General features: G+C 38.7%; 1 protein-coding gene across 1 annotated transcript in view; it reads right to left on the bottom strand.

Annotated features, from left to right (window-relative positions):
• Nucleotides 1-3,182: 3,182 nt before the first annotated feature.
• TOGARAM1 (TOG array regulator of axonemal microtubules 1) overlaps nucleotides 3,183-15,754 on the bottom strand; it is a 53,584-nt gene continuing 41,012 nt past the window's right edge. Inside the window, exons 15-20 of the mRNA XM_058666379.1 lie at nucleotides 12,840-12,966; nucleotides 10,565-10,683; nucleotides 9,061-9,250; nucleotides 6,340-6,559; nucleotides 4,999-5,085; nucleotides 3,183-4,322 (exon numbers count right to left, since the gene is read on the bottom strand). Of these exons, the coding sequence (XP_058522362.1) occupies nucleotides 4,057-4,322; nucleotides 4,999-5,085; nucleotides 6,340-6,559; nucleotides 9,061-9,250; nucleotides 10,565-10,683; nucleotides 12,840-12,966 (1,009 nt within the window). The 3' untranslated portion in view covers nucleotides 3,183-4,056. The remainder of the gene's footprint in view (nucleotides 4,323-4,998; nucleotides 5,086-6,339; nucleotides 6,560-9,060; nucleotides 9,251-10,564; nucleotides 10,684-12,839; nucleotides 12,967-15,754) is intronic.

Below are 15,754 nucleotides of genomic sequence, written 5' to 3'. Positions count from 1 at the left end.
GCGAGCGGGTCACGTGGTCCGCGGCGCTCTGGCCTCGCCCTCCCCGCGCTCGCGGCTGCTGCGCCCGGAGCGCCGGGGCCGTGGGCGGAGGCGGGGACGCTTCCCTGCGAGAGCAGGTGCTGGGGCCCGCCCCTGCACCAGAGAGGGGAACAGCGATAGCTTGGCCTCTACAGATCCTCCAAGGCTTCCACTATTGCTCAGGTTTTGCTCCTAAAAATGTGCTTGGAAGTGGTCATTTAGCCTTCAGCTTCCACTTTTTAAGGCGATGTGAGTTCTGAGCCCACTCAGGTTTCCTGAAGATGAAAGTCTTGGATTTAAGAGTTTGCGGCTCTGACCACTAGAGGGCTACAAGCGAAATTAAGCTCTGATGAAATACAGGAGCTTTGTATTGATAGTCTTAGCAGCTTTCAGCTGTACCCACAGCCCCAGCTTACTTTTTTGGTAACAATTGTAGTTTCTATCTGCTCTCTTTTCCCTTTAAGATTTGGTTGTACACTTGCCCTGCACCTTCAATCATCACTTATCTTGTGATCTGTTGTTCCGGGTTCAGTAGAATCACAGCTGAGCACCAGTTTCTGTTTCTGGAATCTCTTCGCAGAAAACATGTCAGTGCACAGCCCTGTTAATCATAAAACCCCTCCACACCACATTTGCAAACAATTGCCACCCTCTTGCTGGCTTCTACCTTTTCTTCCATCAGACTGCACCTAGTCGCAGCTGTTCCTTTGCGTTTGCCTCTTCTTCCCTTCAAGCTGATTGCTTGGGAGCTTATGACCACGAGGTCATGGTTCTTACAGGTGCAGTGGTCGGTGGGAAAAGTAGGCCAGGGAGGGCCCGGCGGCGTGACCTATCGGCTAAAAGTCCTCGCCCTAAACGCGCCGGGATCCCATCCCATATAGGCGCCGGTTCTAATCCCAGAAGCTCCACTTCCCATCCAGCTCCCTGATTGTGGCCTGGGAAAGCAGTTGAGGACGGCACCTGTGTGGGTACCAGGAAGTTCCTGGCTCCTGGCTCCTGGCTTGGGAATGACGCAGCACTTGGTGAGTGAACCACCGGATGGAAGATCTTCCTCTCTGTCTTGCCTCCTCTATGCATATCTGACTTTCCAATAAAAATAAATAAATCTTAAAAAAAAAAAATAGGGAGTGCGTTTTGGGGAGAGCAGGTCAGTTTGTTACTGGCACCATGGCCCTCAGGACTCTGACTGGTCCAGCCTTCTTTTCTTTCCTGATTTTTTCAGTCCTTCCTAAAGTGACTTCAGATTCTTCGTTTCTAAGATTCTGTTCTTACTGACCTCAGATTTTTCTGTTCCATTCAAAAGCTAACTGCTTCAGCTTTATTCACTATAGATTCTTTCTCTTTCCTGGTTTTTCCTTTTTTTTTTTTTTTTTTTTTTTGAGGAGAGAGTCTGTTTCTTTGTCATATGCCTTTGGTCTCCTTTCATTTTTGCTATGGCTTTCAAGCCAGTGATAGAACTAGCTGTCTCTCCCATTTAACTTATTTTGCCCAATTCTAAGAAAAGCTAAATATTTAAATGCAATGTGATTTTCTCTCTGCCTGGATGTGCTCATCATTAGTGAAATCATTAATTTTAAAAATTGATTTAAGCTTTGGTGACTTTTAAAAAATATTTTATGTGACAATTCTAAAGTTTGGGAAGAAGAAAAAATATACCAAATATTAACACCAGTTTAGGAATAGGGGGCTTTTAAGATAAAATCTTTATTGCCATTTATTTGAAAGGTAGACATTTACAGGTTCACTCTCCAAATGTCCACAAGAGCTGGAGTTTGGCCAGACCCAAGCCAAAAGCCAGAACTCCACCCAGGTCTCTCAATCAGTAGCAGGCCACCAAGTACTTAAGTCATCTCTTGCTGCTGCCCAGGATCTGTATTTAAAAAGCAGTTATTTGGGGGCCTAGTGTGGTAGCCTAGCACCTGGAGTCCTCACCTTGCACGTACCGGGATCCCAAATGGGCACCAGTTCTAATCCTACCAGCCCCGCTTTCCATCCAGCTCCCTGCTTGTGGCCTGGGAAGGCAGTAAAAGATGGCCTAAGTCCTTGGGACCCTGCACCCCAGTGAGAGACCCAGAAGAGGCTCCTGGCTTCAGATTGGCTCAGCTCGGGACTTTGTTGCCAAGTGGTTGGTGAACCAGAAGATACAAGGTTTCTCCCTCTGTAGTTCTGCCTTCCCAATATAAATAAATACGTCCCCCATCCAATCCCATTATTTCACTTCATAAACCTTTCAGCTTTCCTTTGGTTCTTTCAGCCAGTGATCTGTTTCCAGTTCCTTGACTTTTGGTTTAGAAAACAGTTCTTGATGTCAGAATGTGGCACTTCTGAATGCTCCATGTCAAGAAGTTCTGTATAATGTGGAACATCTTTAGGCTTTGGGCTCAATTACATTGATGGCTCATTTCTTCATAATAAAAACATACAGAAGACTTGGCAACTGTAACCACTGAATGATGCACAGCAAAAGAGGCCAAACTAAAATGTAATGATAATTTCAGTGTTCCAACTGAGCTTTCAGTTAGGTACTGCCAGAGAGCTCTTTCTACGTGGCCTAAGCTAAAAAGAAAAAAAAGCTTTTTATATTTCTAAAGGTTATAAACAAATAGAAAATAACACAATCTTTCTGTGGCTTACAGAGTTTAAAAAAATGTACCTAATATGTACAAAAAATTGTCAATTCCTTATCTATATAATATAGAATAAAATATACTTAGAACAAACTTAAGTGTATATAACTATAAAACAGTGCCTATAAATAGAAAAATCAATGAAGTCTTTCAACTTAGCTTTAAGTACCTAGTGGAACTCATGTTTTTTTCCTAGAAAGTTATACACAGTTAGAACAAGTTAGTGACTAAGAAGTGAAAAGGTTTAAAGGTATCCAATTTTAGAGCCGGAGAGGGTGTTAAGAATCATCTAGTCAAGCCCACACATTTTTGAGATTAGAAACCTTAGTCCCAGACCTGGAAAAGTGACTTGTCTAAGATCACACAGCTAATTTCCCATAAAGTTAGGATGATAATCCAGGTATACTCATAGGTCAACAGTAAGCAATCAATGCTACATCAAGTTGATCAAGGGAAAACAACAGGCCTATTATAATACATATTCTTTCCATTTTAACACATATGGAAGTTGGAAAAATAGGACATCTCTCACACGTCTACAGAAATAAATCCATTTATTTTATAACATTCCTTTTCTTTTTTAAAGATGCATACAGTACTTACAAGCCCATGAATTCTGAGAGAAGCTGTTGAAGACCTGGCACTATTTTTGAGAATTACACAACTGGGCAGCAAAATAATACCTTTATAAATGTCAAAATATAGAAATAAAATTTAGTGTTTGAACACAAAAATAGGGAGGTTACATTCCACACGTTTTTAAAACGTGCATTTAAAATGTTTAATTTTCTCTAAAACTTTGGTCATCATGCTTTATTATAATTTGTTAAGTTTCACAATTATGTAGATGATTAAACCCAAAAGCTAAGCAACTATATGACATAAACATAGCAGCAAAGGCAAGCTAATACTGTACAATCCTATTAGCGTATTGATAAGAAATACATGTTTTTAACAAATAGCACACAAAGTTTTGTTGGTGATAACATAGTTCAATGACTTTTCTTATACTTCATAAAATAAGGCTGAGTAATGAGACATAGCAGAACATGATTACATAATAAAAAGTATATTTTTAATTACAAATCTAATTGTACATATATGATAACAAATTGCAGTTTCTATAGAATAGTGCAAATGAGCAGGACTTTCCTCAAAAATATTAAACTTGGATTCATTTCATGTGCCTTGAATTTCATGAATATTGAGTTATATTATTTTGGGTTTTGTGTGATGGGTAGAAGTGGTAGTGTTGATACAGAACAGATAATGTACTCATAGACTGCAAATAAAAACTAGTTAATGACTTAATTTACTACAAGTGAAGTGCAGGCACTGAAAATGTAACTTTCAAAAAGTTCCATTTGTCATGTAAACAGTTTTGTTCATCATACCATATTTCATCAAAGATTCATAATTCATTTAAAATAGTCGTATCGAGCAAATCCTCTAAATTCTTTCTGATGTGTGGTGGTTGGGATGCAGCCTGATTTAACAGATTCTGACCCATCTGTGCAAAAAGTGCCTTAGACAATTTGGCTGTGGCTGTCCGTATGTTTCCTCCAGCCCCAGGGAGTGAACCACTATTTGTCATGTTCCCTAGGAGGTGCCACAGAACCACCAACACTTTCTGTTCCGTGGCATGGGGCTTCCTTTGATAAAGTTCCATAACAATATCTGAAACACAAAAATGGGAAACAGTGAGAGTTTAACACAATTCAAGTTCTGCTAACTAGGAAACACTGAAAACATATCAAATTTATTTCCTATGCCATTTGTTTTAAAAGTTAGCCTTTCTTTATAACAGAGATACAGTCAGAAATGACCTCTACAGGGAATATATCGTCAAGCATTGGAAATCCACGTATGATGATTTAGCCAGAAATAATCATGAAACAAAGTTCAAAATTCATTTCAATGTTAGCCAAAGATAGTTAAGTAAAAATTTGCAGTTTAAATCCAGGAATTGTGTGTCAAACATGATTTTTTCTATCAATTTTATTTTTGATGATTTTTATGTAATTGATTAGGGTGTGAAGGGTCAAGGCTAGAGGAAAGTGGATGAGACCTTTGTTTCCACATTCTCATTTTTCCTTCCCAAACAGAAATTTTTTTAGGAGAACAGTTTCTTATAAACACTGATACTTATTATCTTTTTTGTCCTATATTATTTCCACCAAGAAAATTAAATACATATGTGGAAAGAAGGATGAATTCTCAAAGAAAATACTGGATGATTATACTATGTATGTCTATTTCAAGGCTTATGATATTGAATGTAATTGAAATACATATCAGTTTATGCTCAGTAAAGAGAATGTATCTTTAGAAATTACAATTAAAATGTATTTACCAGCAACTTTTTCCGTCATATCCTGTTTTGCTTTTCCATTTAAAAACTGAGCTTTTGTGCAAAATGGCTGTAGAAGTAAGTAATTATCTAAACAAAAAATATAAAAACACTTGTTTAAAGAACAGATATTAGATATTTTCTATTACATAGTATTGAAAGAAAAATAATATTTTTAGAATGTAAATGTATAAAGTTTTTAAGATCTAGATTTTTAAACCTATGAAACCTTAACAGAGTAACAGTCTTAATAGTCAAATGAGAAATAAAAATACCTACAGAGAATTTAAGGAGCTTTTATTTAGTACAGGAAGGAAGGAAGGGAGGGAGGCAGGTAGGTAGGAAGAAAGGGAGGAAGGAAGAGAAAGCGCCTGTCCCCTCTTGCGTCTTCTAGGCATAGTATATGTTACCAAAAAAGAGAAGGGACTGGCATGGTGGCTTAACAGGCTAATCCTCAGCTTTGCACTGCTAGCATCCCGTAGGGAGAGTGGTTTAAGTCTTGGCTACTCCTCTTCCAATACAGATCTCTGCTTACGGCCTGGAAGTGTAGCAGAGGACAGCTCAAGTCCTTCGATCCCTGCACCCACATGGGAGACCTGGAACAAGCTCCTGGCTTCAAATGGGCTCAGCTATGGCCACTGTGTCCACTTAGGAAGTGAATCATGGGATAGAAGATTCTCCCCCACACCTCCGTGCCTCTGCTTTGTAAATCTGCCTTTCAAAATAAATAAATAAATAAATAAATAAATAAATAAATAAATAAATAGCTAGCTAGCTAGCTGGTGTTATGACTCCAGCATCCCATATAGGCATGGGTTCAAGTAATGACTGTTCCACTTCCAATCAAATTCCTGGCTAATGTGCATGGGAAAGCAATGGGGCATGGCTGAAGTCCTTGGGTCCCTGTAGCATTGTGGTAGACCAGAAGATCCTGGTTCCTGGATTCAGATCAGCTGTTCTGGCCATTGTTGCCGTTGGGTAACGGCACCAGTGGATGAAATCTCTCTCTGTCACTACTTCCTCTCTGTAAATCTGCTTTTCAAGTAAAAATAAGCAAATCTTTTTTTTTTTTTTTAAAGCCACACATTTAAAATCTATGATCAACGTTGAGTTGATTTTTGCATCATATGAGAGTAAGGTAGAAAAAAAGCATTAAAAACATACAAAGGTAGACAAATTCAATTTAATGTAACAGTATTTAATCGCTAAAAGTAAAATACAAATGAGGAAAGAAGAACCTTGACTAAAAAGGTCAAATACCTGAGGATTTCAGTATTATAACAGATAGGCAGAATCACAATTATGAAAGGCAAACAATTTGAGTGCAAAGGTAAGATTTATTACCTATATGTTGACTCAAAGCCTGAATAACATTTGTAGCAGCAGCGTAGATGCCTGGATTCTTGGAATTCAGATTGTTATCAACTATTGCTGGAATTAGCATGTTGATTACAGGAGATAAGTGGTCTCTAAGTAAAGGAATCATCTTATGCATTGTTTCCAGAGCCACCAGATTTACTTTACTATTGGAATCATGAAGTCGAGATTTAAAAGCATCAAATATCTGAAAGTAAATGGTAAATTACTTAAAGTAAAATTATATTCATAGCTATTAAATGTGAATTTCCTGGTATTTCTCCTACTTTAAACATCCTGTTTAACTTGAAGTTAGAAAACATAAATTTTGTAACATTTTGATGCTAACTCAAATTTTTTTTATAGCAAAAAGGTTCACCTCAAAAAAAGAAAAAAAACAACAAAAAACCAAAACACCCAATAAAGTAGGGGTGAGAACTGTAGCTACAGAGACAGATGACTGACTTACTGTCATTTGATTAATAAGCTGTTCTCTGGAAGGTGCAATAGCCGAGCCAAAAGGAAGGAAAGTTTCTGTTTTGGTCCATTTGTAGCAAAAGTGGATTTGATTGGTTCCGTGCAGAGATTTCACTAGTTTCAGTTTAGGTTTCTTGGAGGAATTTAGGTATAAATTTCAAAGCCAAATTCTCATTAACTTGTAATTTGACTGATTTAACAGTTACTCCTTATTCTTCTGAAGCTCTAACTTTGATAAATTCCAGTTATAATAAGTGGAATAATAAATAATCAGGTCAGATCAGAGAAATGCTACTGTATAATGCCTAGACTATTAACTCATCATTTCTGACATTCCAAGAGATTTTTCATCAATGGATATCAGAAAATCTAACTTTCACTCCCATACATTAGTGATGTATTTTTCTCAAGTCAAATCATAACATACAAATTTAAAATGGAGTTTGACTAACAAATTGTTAACATAATTAACATAGCTAAATTCTGATAAAATACAAATAACCTATCCTCTGGTACTAGGAACACTTACCGCCATTTTCCTTTCTTCTACTGTTGTCTTCCCTAAAATTAGGTAGGTACATTGGTATTTAAAAAGAAAGTTTTAAATCTATTCTAGGGGCTGATGTTGTGGCAAGCATGTTAAGCCACCACCTTTAAGCTGGCATTCCATGTGTTCACTAGTAACAGTCCCAGTTGCTTTACCTCTAATCCAGTCCCCAGCTCATGTGCCTGGGAAAGCAGCAGGGGACAGTCCAAGCACTTGGGCTCCTGCACTCATGTAGGAGACACAGATGCAGTTCCTGTGTTATAGGTTGGGTGTGGCTCAGTCTCAGCCCATTATAGCCATTTAGGAAGTGAATCAACAGGTGGACGGTTTCTCTCTCTCCCTCTCTTTCCATAAGTCTTTCTTTCAAATAAAATAAATATTAAAATCAAACAAAAAACTATTCTAAAAAAAAAAATCACATCTCTTAAACATACTTTAAAAAAATTGGAGGGCCCATTGTGGTAGCCTAGTGGGTCAAATCCTCTCCTTCCATGCGCCAGGATTCCATTTGGGCGCTGTGTCGTATCCTGGCTACTCCACTTCCCTTCCAGCTCCCTGCTTGTGGCCTGGGAAAGCATCAGAGGATAGCCTTGGCACCCTGTTCCTGCAAGGGAGACCTGGAAGAAGCTCCTGGCTCCTGTCTTCAGATCAGCTTAGTTCTGGCTGTTGTGTCCATTTGGGAAGTGAACCAGCAGATGATATATCTTCCTCTATGTCTCTCCTTCTCTCTGTAAAAATCTGACTTTCCAATAAAAAAAGTGAACAAAAAGAAAAAAAATGGAACCAGCACAATGGCAAGGCAAGCTGATCCTCCATCTCTGGCTCTGGCATTCCATATCGACACCAGCTAGAATCTTACACCTCTGCAACACTTCTGATTCAACTCCCTAACAGCCTGGGATGGCAGGGGGGATGATACAACACCCCTGCACCCACGTGGAAGAAGCTCCAGGTTCCCAGCTGCAGACCGGCCCAGCTCTGGCTATTGCGGCCATTTGAGGATTGAATCAGTGAGTGGAGTATCTCTCTCTTTTTCTCCCTTTTTCTCACTATAACTCAAAATAAACATCAAGTTCTGAAGACTCTGAAAATACGGAGCTTTGCAGGAGCTAACTACTAATGAGGACCCAGACAAATAAGTGACTTTTTTCCCCCCAATTTGAATTGTTCTGGTATGCTTTTAAAATACATAGCAGGGCCCAGTGCAGTGGCCTAGCGGCTAAAGTCCTCGCCTTGAACACCCCAGGATCCCATATGGGTGCCGGTTCTAATCCAGGCAGCTCCACTTCCCATCCAGCTCCCTGCTTGTGGCCTGGGAAAGCAGTCAAGGACGGCCCTATACCTTGGGACCCTGCACCCGCGTGGGAGACCCGGAAGAGGCTCCTGGTTCCCCAGCTTCAGATCGGCGCAGCACCGGCCGTTGTGGTCACTTGGGGAATGAAACATCAGACAGAAGATCTTCCTCTCTGTCTCTCCTCCTCTCTGTATATCTGACTTTGCAATAAAATAAATAAATCTTTCTAAAAATAAAATAATAAAATACATAGCAAAGCATAGGTGATACACTGTTTTTACTTAGCTTATTTTGACTTATAAAGATAATGCATATTAAGTACTGCAAACTTAACACTAACTTTGTGGCTGGCAACAGATTTCAAAACAAAAGTCATCTTATTGGTCCTTACCTTCACAATGTTCCCAACAACAAGCTCTTGATTATTTTCAGTATCTGATAAAAGCTGCTTAATCCCATTAATACGATCACGAAAATCTTTTGCATTTAATAAACCCGTTATGACTTTAATATACTCAGCGCTTTCTAAGGAATTACGACAAACAGATTTTCGGGTGACTTCACGAACTTCAGTTACCTCTCTAAAGGAAAAGAAAGATTAATTCCATTTTTACCTTCTTATAAAAGGCACAAACATAACTCAGAAATTCTAATCATGAATTTATTTTTCAAAATTCATGAAACTACCTAATTAATACATAGTCATAATATCTGTGCTGGAGCTTCCCAAGGTCTTCTTATGGTATGGTTTTGGCTAGGCACTCACAGGACTCCTGGCTAACACTATAGCAGCAGGACACTGACAAAATCAGAGGCGGGAAAGGGGGCAGTTGTGCAGATGAAACCAGAGGCAATTTCCAGGGCTCCTTTCCCAATGGAATCAGACAAAAGAAAATTGATTCCCTCAACAATGAGTTATGATAACGTATTATGAAATCCTGTCTACTAAGGAAGCTTATTAGAAACCCCATGTTCAGGTTTTATTTTTTATGGGAGTTGGACATTTGTGAAATAAGCAACTGACCAATAAAATGCTTAGAAAAGTGGCACATAGTATGAGCTTAATAAATGTTAAGAACCAAAAATAGAAAAAAGCTTTCTAAAATTGATGTCAAAACAGATTTTTGATCAAATTATCTGCCTTAATATGTAATCAAAGGCAGAACCAGCATGTGCCTCTGATTACATATTAAGGCAGGAAAACAGGCAGATTCTGATGGACTAGATCTGAAGAGAGAACAAGATTTTGCATTTCAACCTGCTTGGTGATGCCAACATGGCTGCTCCATGGGCTACAGGCTGTATTCTCAGTAACAGGGTCCCCAAGCACACAGGTATTTTCATAGCTTCTTATACAAAATATTTCAAAGACACATAAACACAGAGATGGTATCTATTCATAGTTTTAAAATAATTTTTAAAAATATACTGGAGGGAAAGTTACATTTTCAAAAGACTTTAAAATTTGCCTAAGCACAGTATATTAAATCCTGCTAAATAGTTTAGCATATTATAAACTGTATAACTACTTCTATAAATTATTCTTCTAATGTTTACCGTTTTTAAAATTCTATCTTTATTGCATATTATTTTCATGCTTTGGTATAAAAAACAAAGGCTACGGAATCTTTAAAAAACGTTATCAGAGTTGTGCAACACAGGCATAGTATTGACAGATTCAATAACACTAAAGTCTCACACCGTGCATGTATAGTCAAGTTTCTTGGAATATATGATTGTCTTATTGAATATAATTACTTCACACCTCTAGGATTTTGGCAAGCTTTCAAAACTGCACTATATTTTTGCAACTATTGCTGCGGGTAATTCATGAAAACATCCAATGACACTGTTTATCAGTAATTTGTCTAATGACGCACAGCCAGGGGTCTTACCTGTCAGAGGAATTCAAAGCATCTCGAGAGACAGATGACGACCTTGCATTTCCAACACTGCCTGTGTGAGATCGTCTTCCTTTTGCTGAGGGAGTATCCAGTGGTATTTCTCCTAAACCCTAGGAGCAAATGCAAAGAAAGACAGTGAAATAAGTACTAAAACTAGTAGTGAGGTAACTTCAAAATGTAATTTTCTTTTTTTTTCCCCAAGATTTATTTATTTTTATTGGAAAGTCAGATATACAGAGAGGAGGAGAGACAGAGAGGAAGATCCTCTGACCAATGATTCACTCCCCAAGTGAGCCGCAACGGCTGGAGCTGCGTCAATGCGAAACCAGGAGCCAGGAGCCTCTTCTGGGTCTCCCATGCGGGTACAGGGACCCAAAGGCGCTTAGGTCGTCCTCGACTGCTTTCCCAGGCCACAAGCAGGGAGCTGGATGGGAAGTGGGGCGGCCAGGATCAGAACCGGTGCCCATATGGGATCCTGGGGCGTTCAAGGAGAGGACTTTAACCACTACGCTATAGCGCTGCACCCCAAAATGTAATTTTTAAAGTATCCAAAATTGATTTCTCTCAGATATTTTAGTAATACGTTTTTCAGTAAAGGACATCAGATACACTTAATAGTAAATCGATGACACCTAACATTGCCTAATGGGGAATTATACACTGGACTGCTGAAATAAACTGTTTAAAAATTTAAAAAAATCATATATACACACACACACATACTTTATCTGCACTTCTTAAGGCTTAGCATCTATAAAGAATATGAATGCATTTCACAAACAACAAAATCCTAGGCAACATTAGGAGTGTAAGAATAAGCATTTTGGAGAGAACTACTTAAAATATCCTTTTTTTTCTGATACTTGTAATGGAAATAATTGATAAACAAACCCTGCCCAATTTTAGTTACATCATTCTTTTACATGGTCATTTTAATAATTGCTATTTGAGTTTAAATCTTCAAGATCAATAGGTAGGAAAAAAATGCTGTAAATAGTGTAATACCCTTCAACTTTGTTAACACCATCCTTTTGTCAATAAGTTCTTAGCCCAAGGTCATCAGTGAGACATGACATAACAGAACTTTTTTTAAATATTTATTTTTATTTGAAAGGCGGATTTCACAGAGAGAGAATCTTCCATTTACTGGTTCACCAATTAAATGGCTACAAATGGCCAGAGCTGAGCTGATCTGAACCCAGCAGCCAAGAGCTTATTTCAGGTCTCCTTCGCAGGTGTAGGGTCCCATAGGGGATGCCAGTGCCACATCAAGGGATTAGCTTGACGTTCCTCCACCTGGCAACAGTGTAACAGAGAATTTCTACACAATTAAGTTCAATATATTTTCAATATAATTGGTAAATGTATCATTTTTCAAATTTTCCTTCAAATAAGGCAGGAATTAATCAAGACACACATTACTATCCTCATTTTATTTCATTTTTTTCCTTTATTTTTGACAATCTTTACATAGATAATTAGGGCACAATGGTTCAAGGTCTACAGGAAAGTGGGTAAGACTATTATTTCCACATTTGTTCCTATATCTGGAGTAAAGGGGAAGATAAAGGGAAAAGCCCCACCCATCTGCCCACCAAATCCCCATTTTATAAAAATTAAAAATCCAGGGGCTGGCTCTGTGGCCCATCAGCTAAATCACAACTTGAAGAACCAGCATACAGTATGGGCATTACTTGTAGTCCCAGCTGCTCCATTTTCTGATCCAGCTCCCTACTAATAATCTAGGAAAGCTGTTGAGGAGGGCTCAAGTGCTTGGTCCCTCCAACCACATGAAAGACAGACTCGCTTCCTGTTTCCTGGCTGCAGATGCCCCCCTGAAGCCGCTGTGCCCATTTTTAGGGTGAACCTGAGGTTGGATGGTTGTCTCAGTCTCCCTTTCCCTCTGTAACTCTGCCTTTCAAATAAATAAAATAAATACATTTAAAAATAAAAAAATACTCTATTGAAATGATGCTTTGAAACTAAAACAATATTGTTTCTAGTTGTCAGGTTTCTGATTATATCCCAAATCTTACGACTTCATCAACTGAAACTGTGTTCCATTATACACTAAGTTCTGTTTGACAAACCATTACATCCAAGGCCTGCTATTATGCATGTCTACTTAGTACTGTAGTTTTTGAAATGCTATTACAGATATATTACAAATGATTAATAGGAAAAGTAATTGTTTCTATTCTTTTAATTTAAAGCAAAATAAACTTTATCTTTAAATTTGTTAATAAAATGAGCATTTTTCACATACCTTTTGCCGTAAGTTTTTAACAGATTCCTTAATGTATGGCAAATCTTTAGATGGAACATACTTTTCAAGCATTTTTTCAAAGTTAGGATGATACATCATGAGGAAAAGCATCTTTCGACCATAATACCTATGGATATTTGACAAATTGTGAATAATTTTACATGTATTAATAAGATCATTTTATGTCCTGAAATATAATATTATTAATAGAAAAAATTAGCATCAAGGTTAGATCCCTATTGAATTTTAGATACTCTAACTGTACTAGAGAGTGCAGGATTCTCCAACTCTGGTAGCTGTTCCCTTTTAGTCATGTGTCAGATGGAGAGTAGAAAACTTCGATTATGTTTTCCAGGCTTTCCAAGATGACATTTGAAAGAACTGTGAGGGGAATTTCATTTTTCCTGTGCTCCTTATCCGTACATAAGATGTTCCAGCCTGACTCAACTTTTTCTATGTCTGTCTCTTCCCCCTGAATCAATTCAATTCTTTTTTTTTTAAGATTTATTTATTTTTATTGGAAAGTCAGACATAGAGAGGAGGAGAGACAGAGAGGAAGATCCTCCGTCCGATGGTTCACTCCTCAAGCAGCCACGACGGCTGGAGCTGAGCCAATGCAAAGCCAGGAGCCAGGAGCCTCTTCTAGGTCTCCCACACGGGTGCAGGATACCAAAGCTTTGGGCCATCCTCAACTGCCCTCCCAGGCCACAAGCAGGGTGCTGGTTAGGAAGTGAGGCTTTCGGGACTAGAACAGTTGCCCATATGGGATCCCAGCACGTTCAAGGAGAGGACTTTCGCTGCTAGGCCACTGCGTCGGACCCCAATTCAATTCTTAAAATCCTATTCTCTGTTACCTAAAATATGCCTCAGGTTAATCAATAGATTGTGAATCATATAGTAGCAAGTGTTATACTAACTTCCTAACTATATTTTTAATAGTTTACATGAATTTGTATAGTATTAAGCCAAAATATCTAACAGTAGAGATTCAGGTGTATCATGGGAGATATTTAGGACAGAGGCACATTTTAGCATCTCAAAACATTGTATTATTTACTCTTCAAGAAGACCTCATCCTAAAATCAGTTAGTTTTATTTTTGCTTCCAACTAGATTATATGAGACGAGAAGAATCGGAAAAGGACAGGCAATAGTGGCGAGGGGCTACTACATCTACGATAGCAGATATTCACAGGACCTCTTCAAATGCAATGAAATTGCAGACAGGAAGGGAACAGCCGATGATAAATATTACTTTTCTCTTCCTAAAATCACAATAAAGTCTATAAATGTTCATAAAAAGAGTTCTTCATCAGTTATGGTTTCATGGACAATCAATGGAATGAGAGGGGGGAGAGACAGAGGTAGAGAGAGTGAGCCAGAGAGACATACAACGTTACAGGTTGGGATAGAAGCTGGGAGCCAGGAACGCAATCCTGTTCTCCAACATAGGTTGTAGGGACCCGATTTCTTTCTTGCCTTTTTTTTTTTAAAGAGTAGTGATAAGCATGTTAACAAAGTGTAATGAAGAGATATAATGAAGATAATACACCTTTCAGAGCTTTCAAGAAAGTTAGGACTAGCAGCCAGATGGAGTCAAAGCTATGGCACAGCAGGTGAAGTCACCACCTGAAAAGCTGGCAACCAATACTGACGCCAATTCAATTCTTGGCTGCTCCAATTCCAATCCAGCTCCCTGCTAATGTACTTGGGAAGGCAGAAGATGGTCCAAGTACTTGGGTCCTGTAATCATATGGGAGACACAGAAGAAGCTCTTGGCTCCTGGCCTCAGACCAGGCTCCAGCCGTTGTAGCCATTTGGGGAGTGAACCAGCAAAAGGAAGATATCTCTCTTTTTCTCTGACTCTGTCTCTCCCTCTTAAACTTTGCCTTCCAAACAGAGAGAGAGAGAGAGAGAGAGAGAGAGAGAGAGAGAGAGTTTTTTTCTAAGTTTGCAAAGCACGATCCATTTAGGAAAACGGGAAGAAGGGACTCCTGCCATAATGACAGAAGCCAAGGGAGAAAAGACCAAAGGAAATTTAAGAGAGAAAGAGAGCAATCTCCTGTCATAGTGGCTTAAAAAAAAAAAAAGATAAATTAAGAAACAGGAATCAATTTCTTGGGCTTCCTCCTAGGGAGTGCATTAGAAGGAGTTAGGAGCCAGAGACAGGTCTGAACTCAGGATAGCGGTGTCTTAACCATTAGACCAAATTGCCTTCCCCAACTTCTCAGTTTTACCCTGGAATGTTAAGAACTAGAAGTCTGGGCCCAGCACAACGGTTCAGTGGCTAAAGTCCTTGTCTTGCCTATGCAAGGATCCCATATGGGTGCTGGTTTGTGTTCTGGATTCCACTAGTGTTCCTACAAGGAAGCAGATGGTGGCCCAAGTACTTGGTCCCCTCCCACCCACGGAGGAGAACAGTATGGGGTTTCTGTTTCATGTCTTAAGCGTTGTCCAGATCTGGAAGTTGCAGCTAATGGAGGGATAAACAAAACAGGAAGGTCTGTCTATTTCTGTGTATGTGTCTGCCTACTGCTTTGCCTTTCAAACACACAAATGAACAAATCTTTAATGAAGGATTTCTGTTTCTTTGTCTCACTCCCCCCCCATCTCTCTTTTCCTCTCATCCTCCTTTGGTTCCTCCTGTCTGTTTTCTAAATAAAATTAAGATGAAAAACCTGCTACATCTGTGGCAATTTCCTATATAGCAAAAATACATTCTTTACTAAGCTTTTGCTGTAATGAGTTCTACAAGATTAACTCTATATTTGGTCATCCTTGTCTTAAAATATTTAAACTGTTATAACCATTTTTTCATCAGTATGAACTTTATCAACAAATCTTACTGTCATCAAATCAAATCTTACTGTCATCAAATTTATTTTTTTTTAAATAATTTGGTTTATTTGAAAGGCA

This window comes from Ochotona princeps, chromosome 6 (assembly GCF_030435755.1).
Source record: "Ochotona princeps isolate mOchPri1 chromosome 6, mOchPri1.hap1, whole genome shotgun sequence".
Classification (NCBI taxonomy): Eukaryota; Metazoa; Chordata; class Mammalia; order Lagomorpha; family Ochotonidae; genus Ochotona; species Ochotona princeps.
The sequence above is the reverse complement of the archived record's forward strand: the minus strand, read 5'-3'. Positions and strand labels throughout refer to the sequence as shown.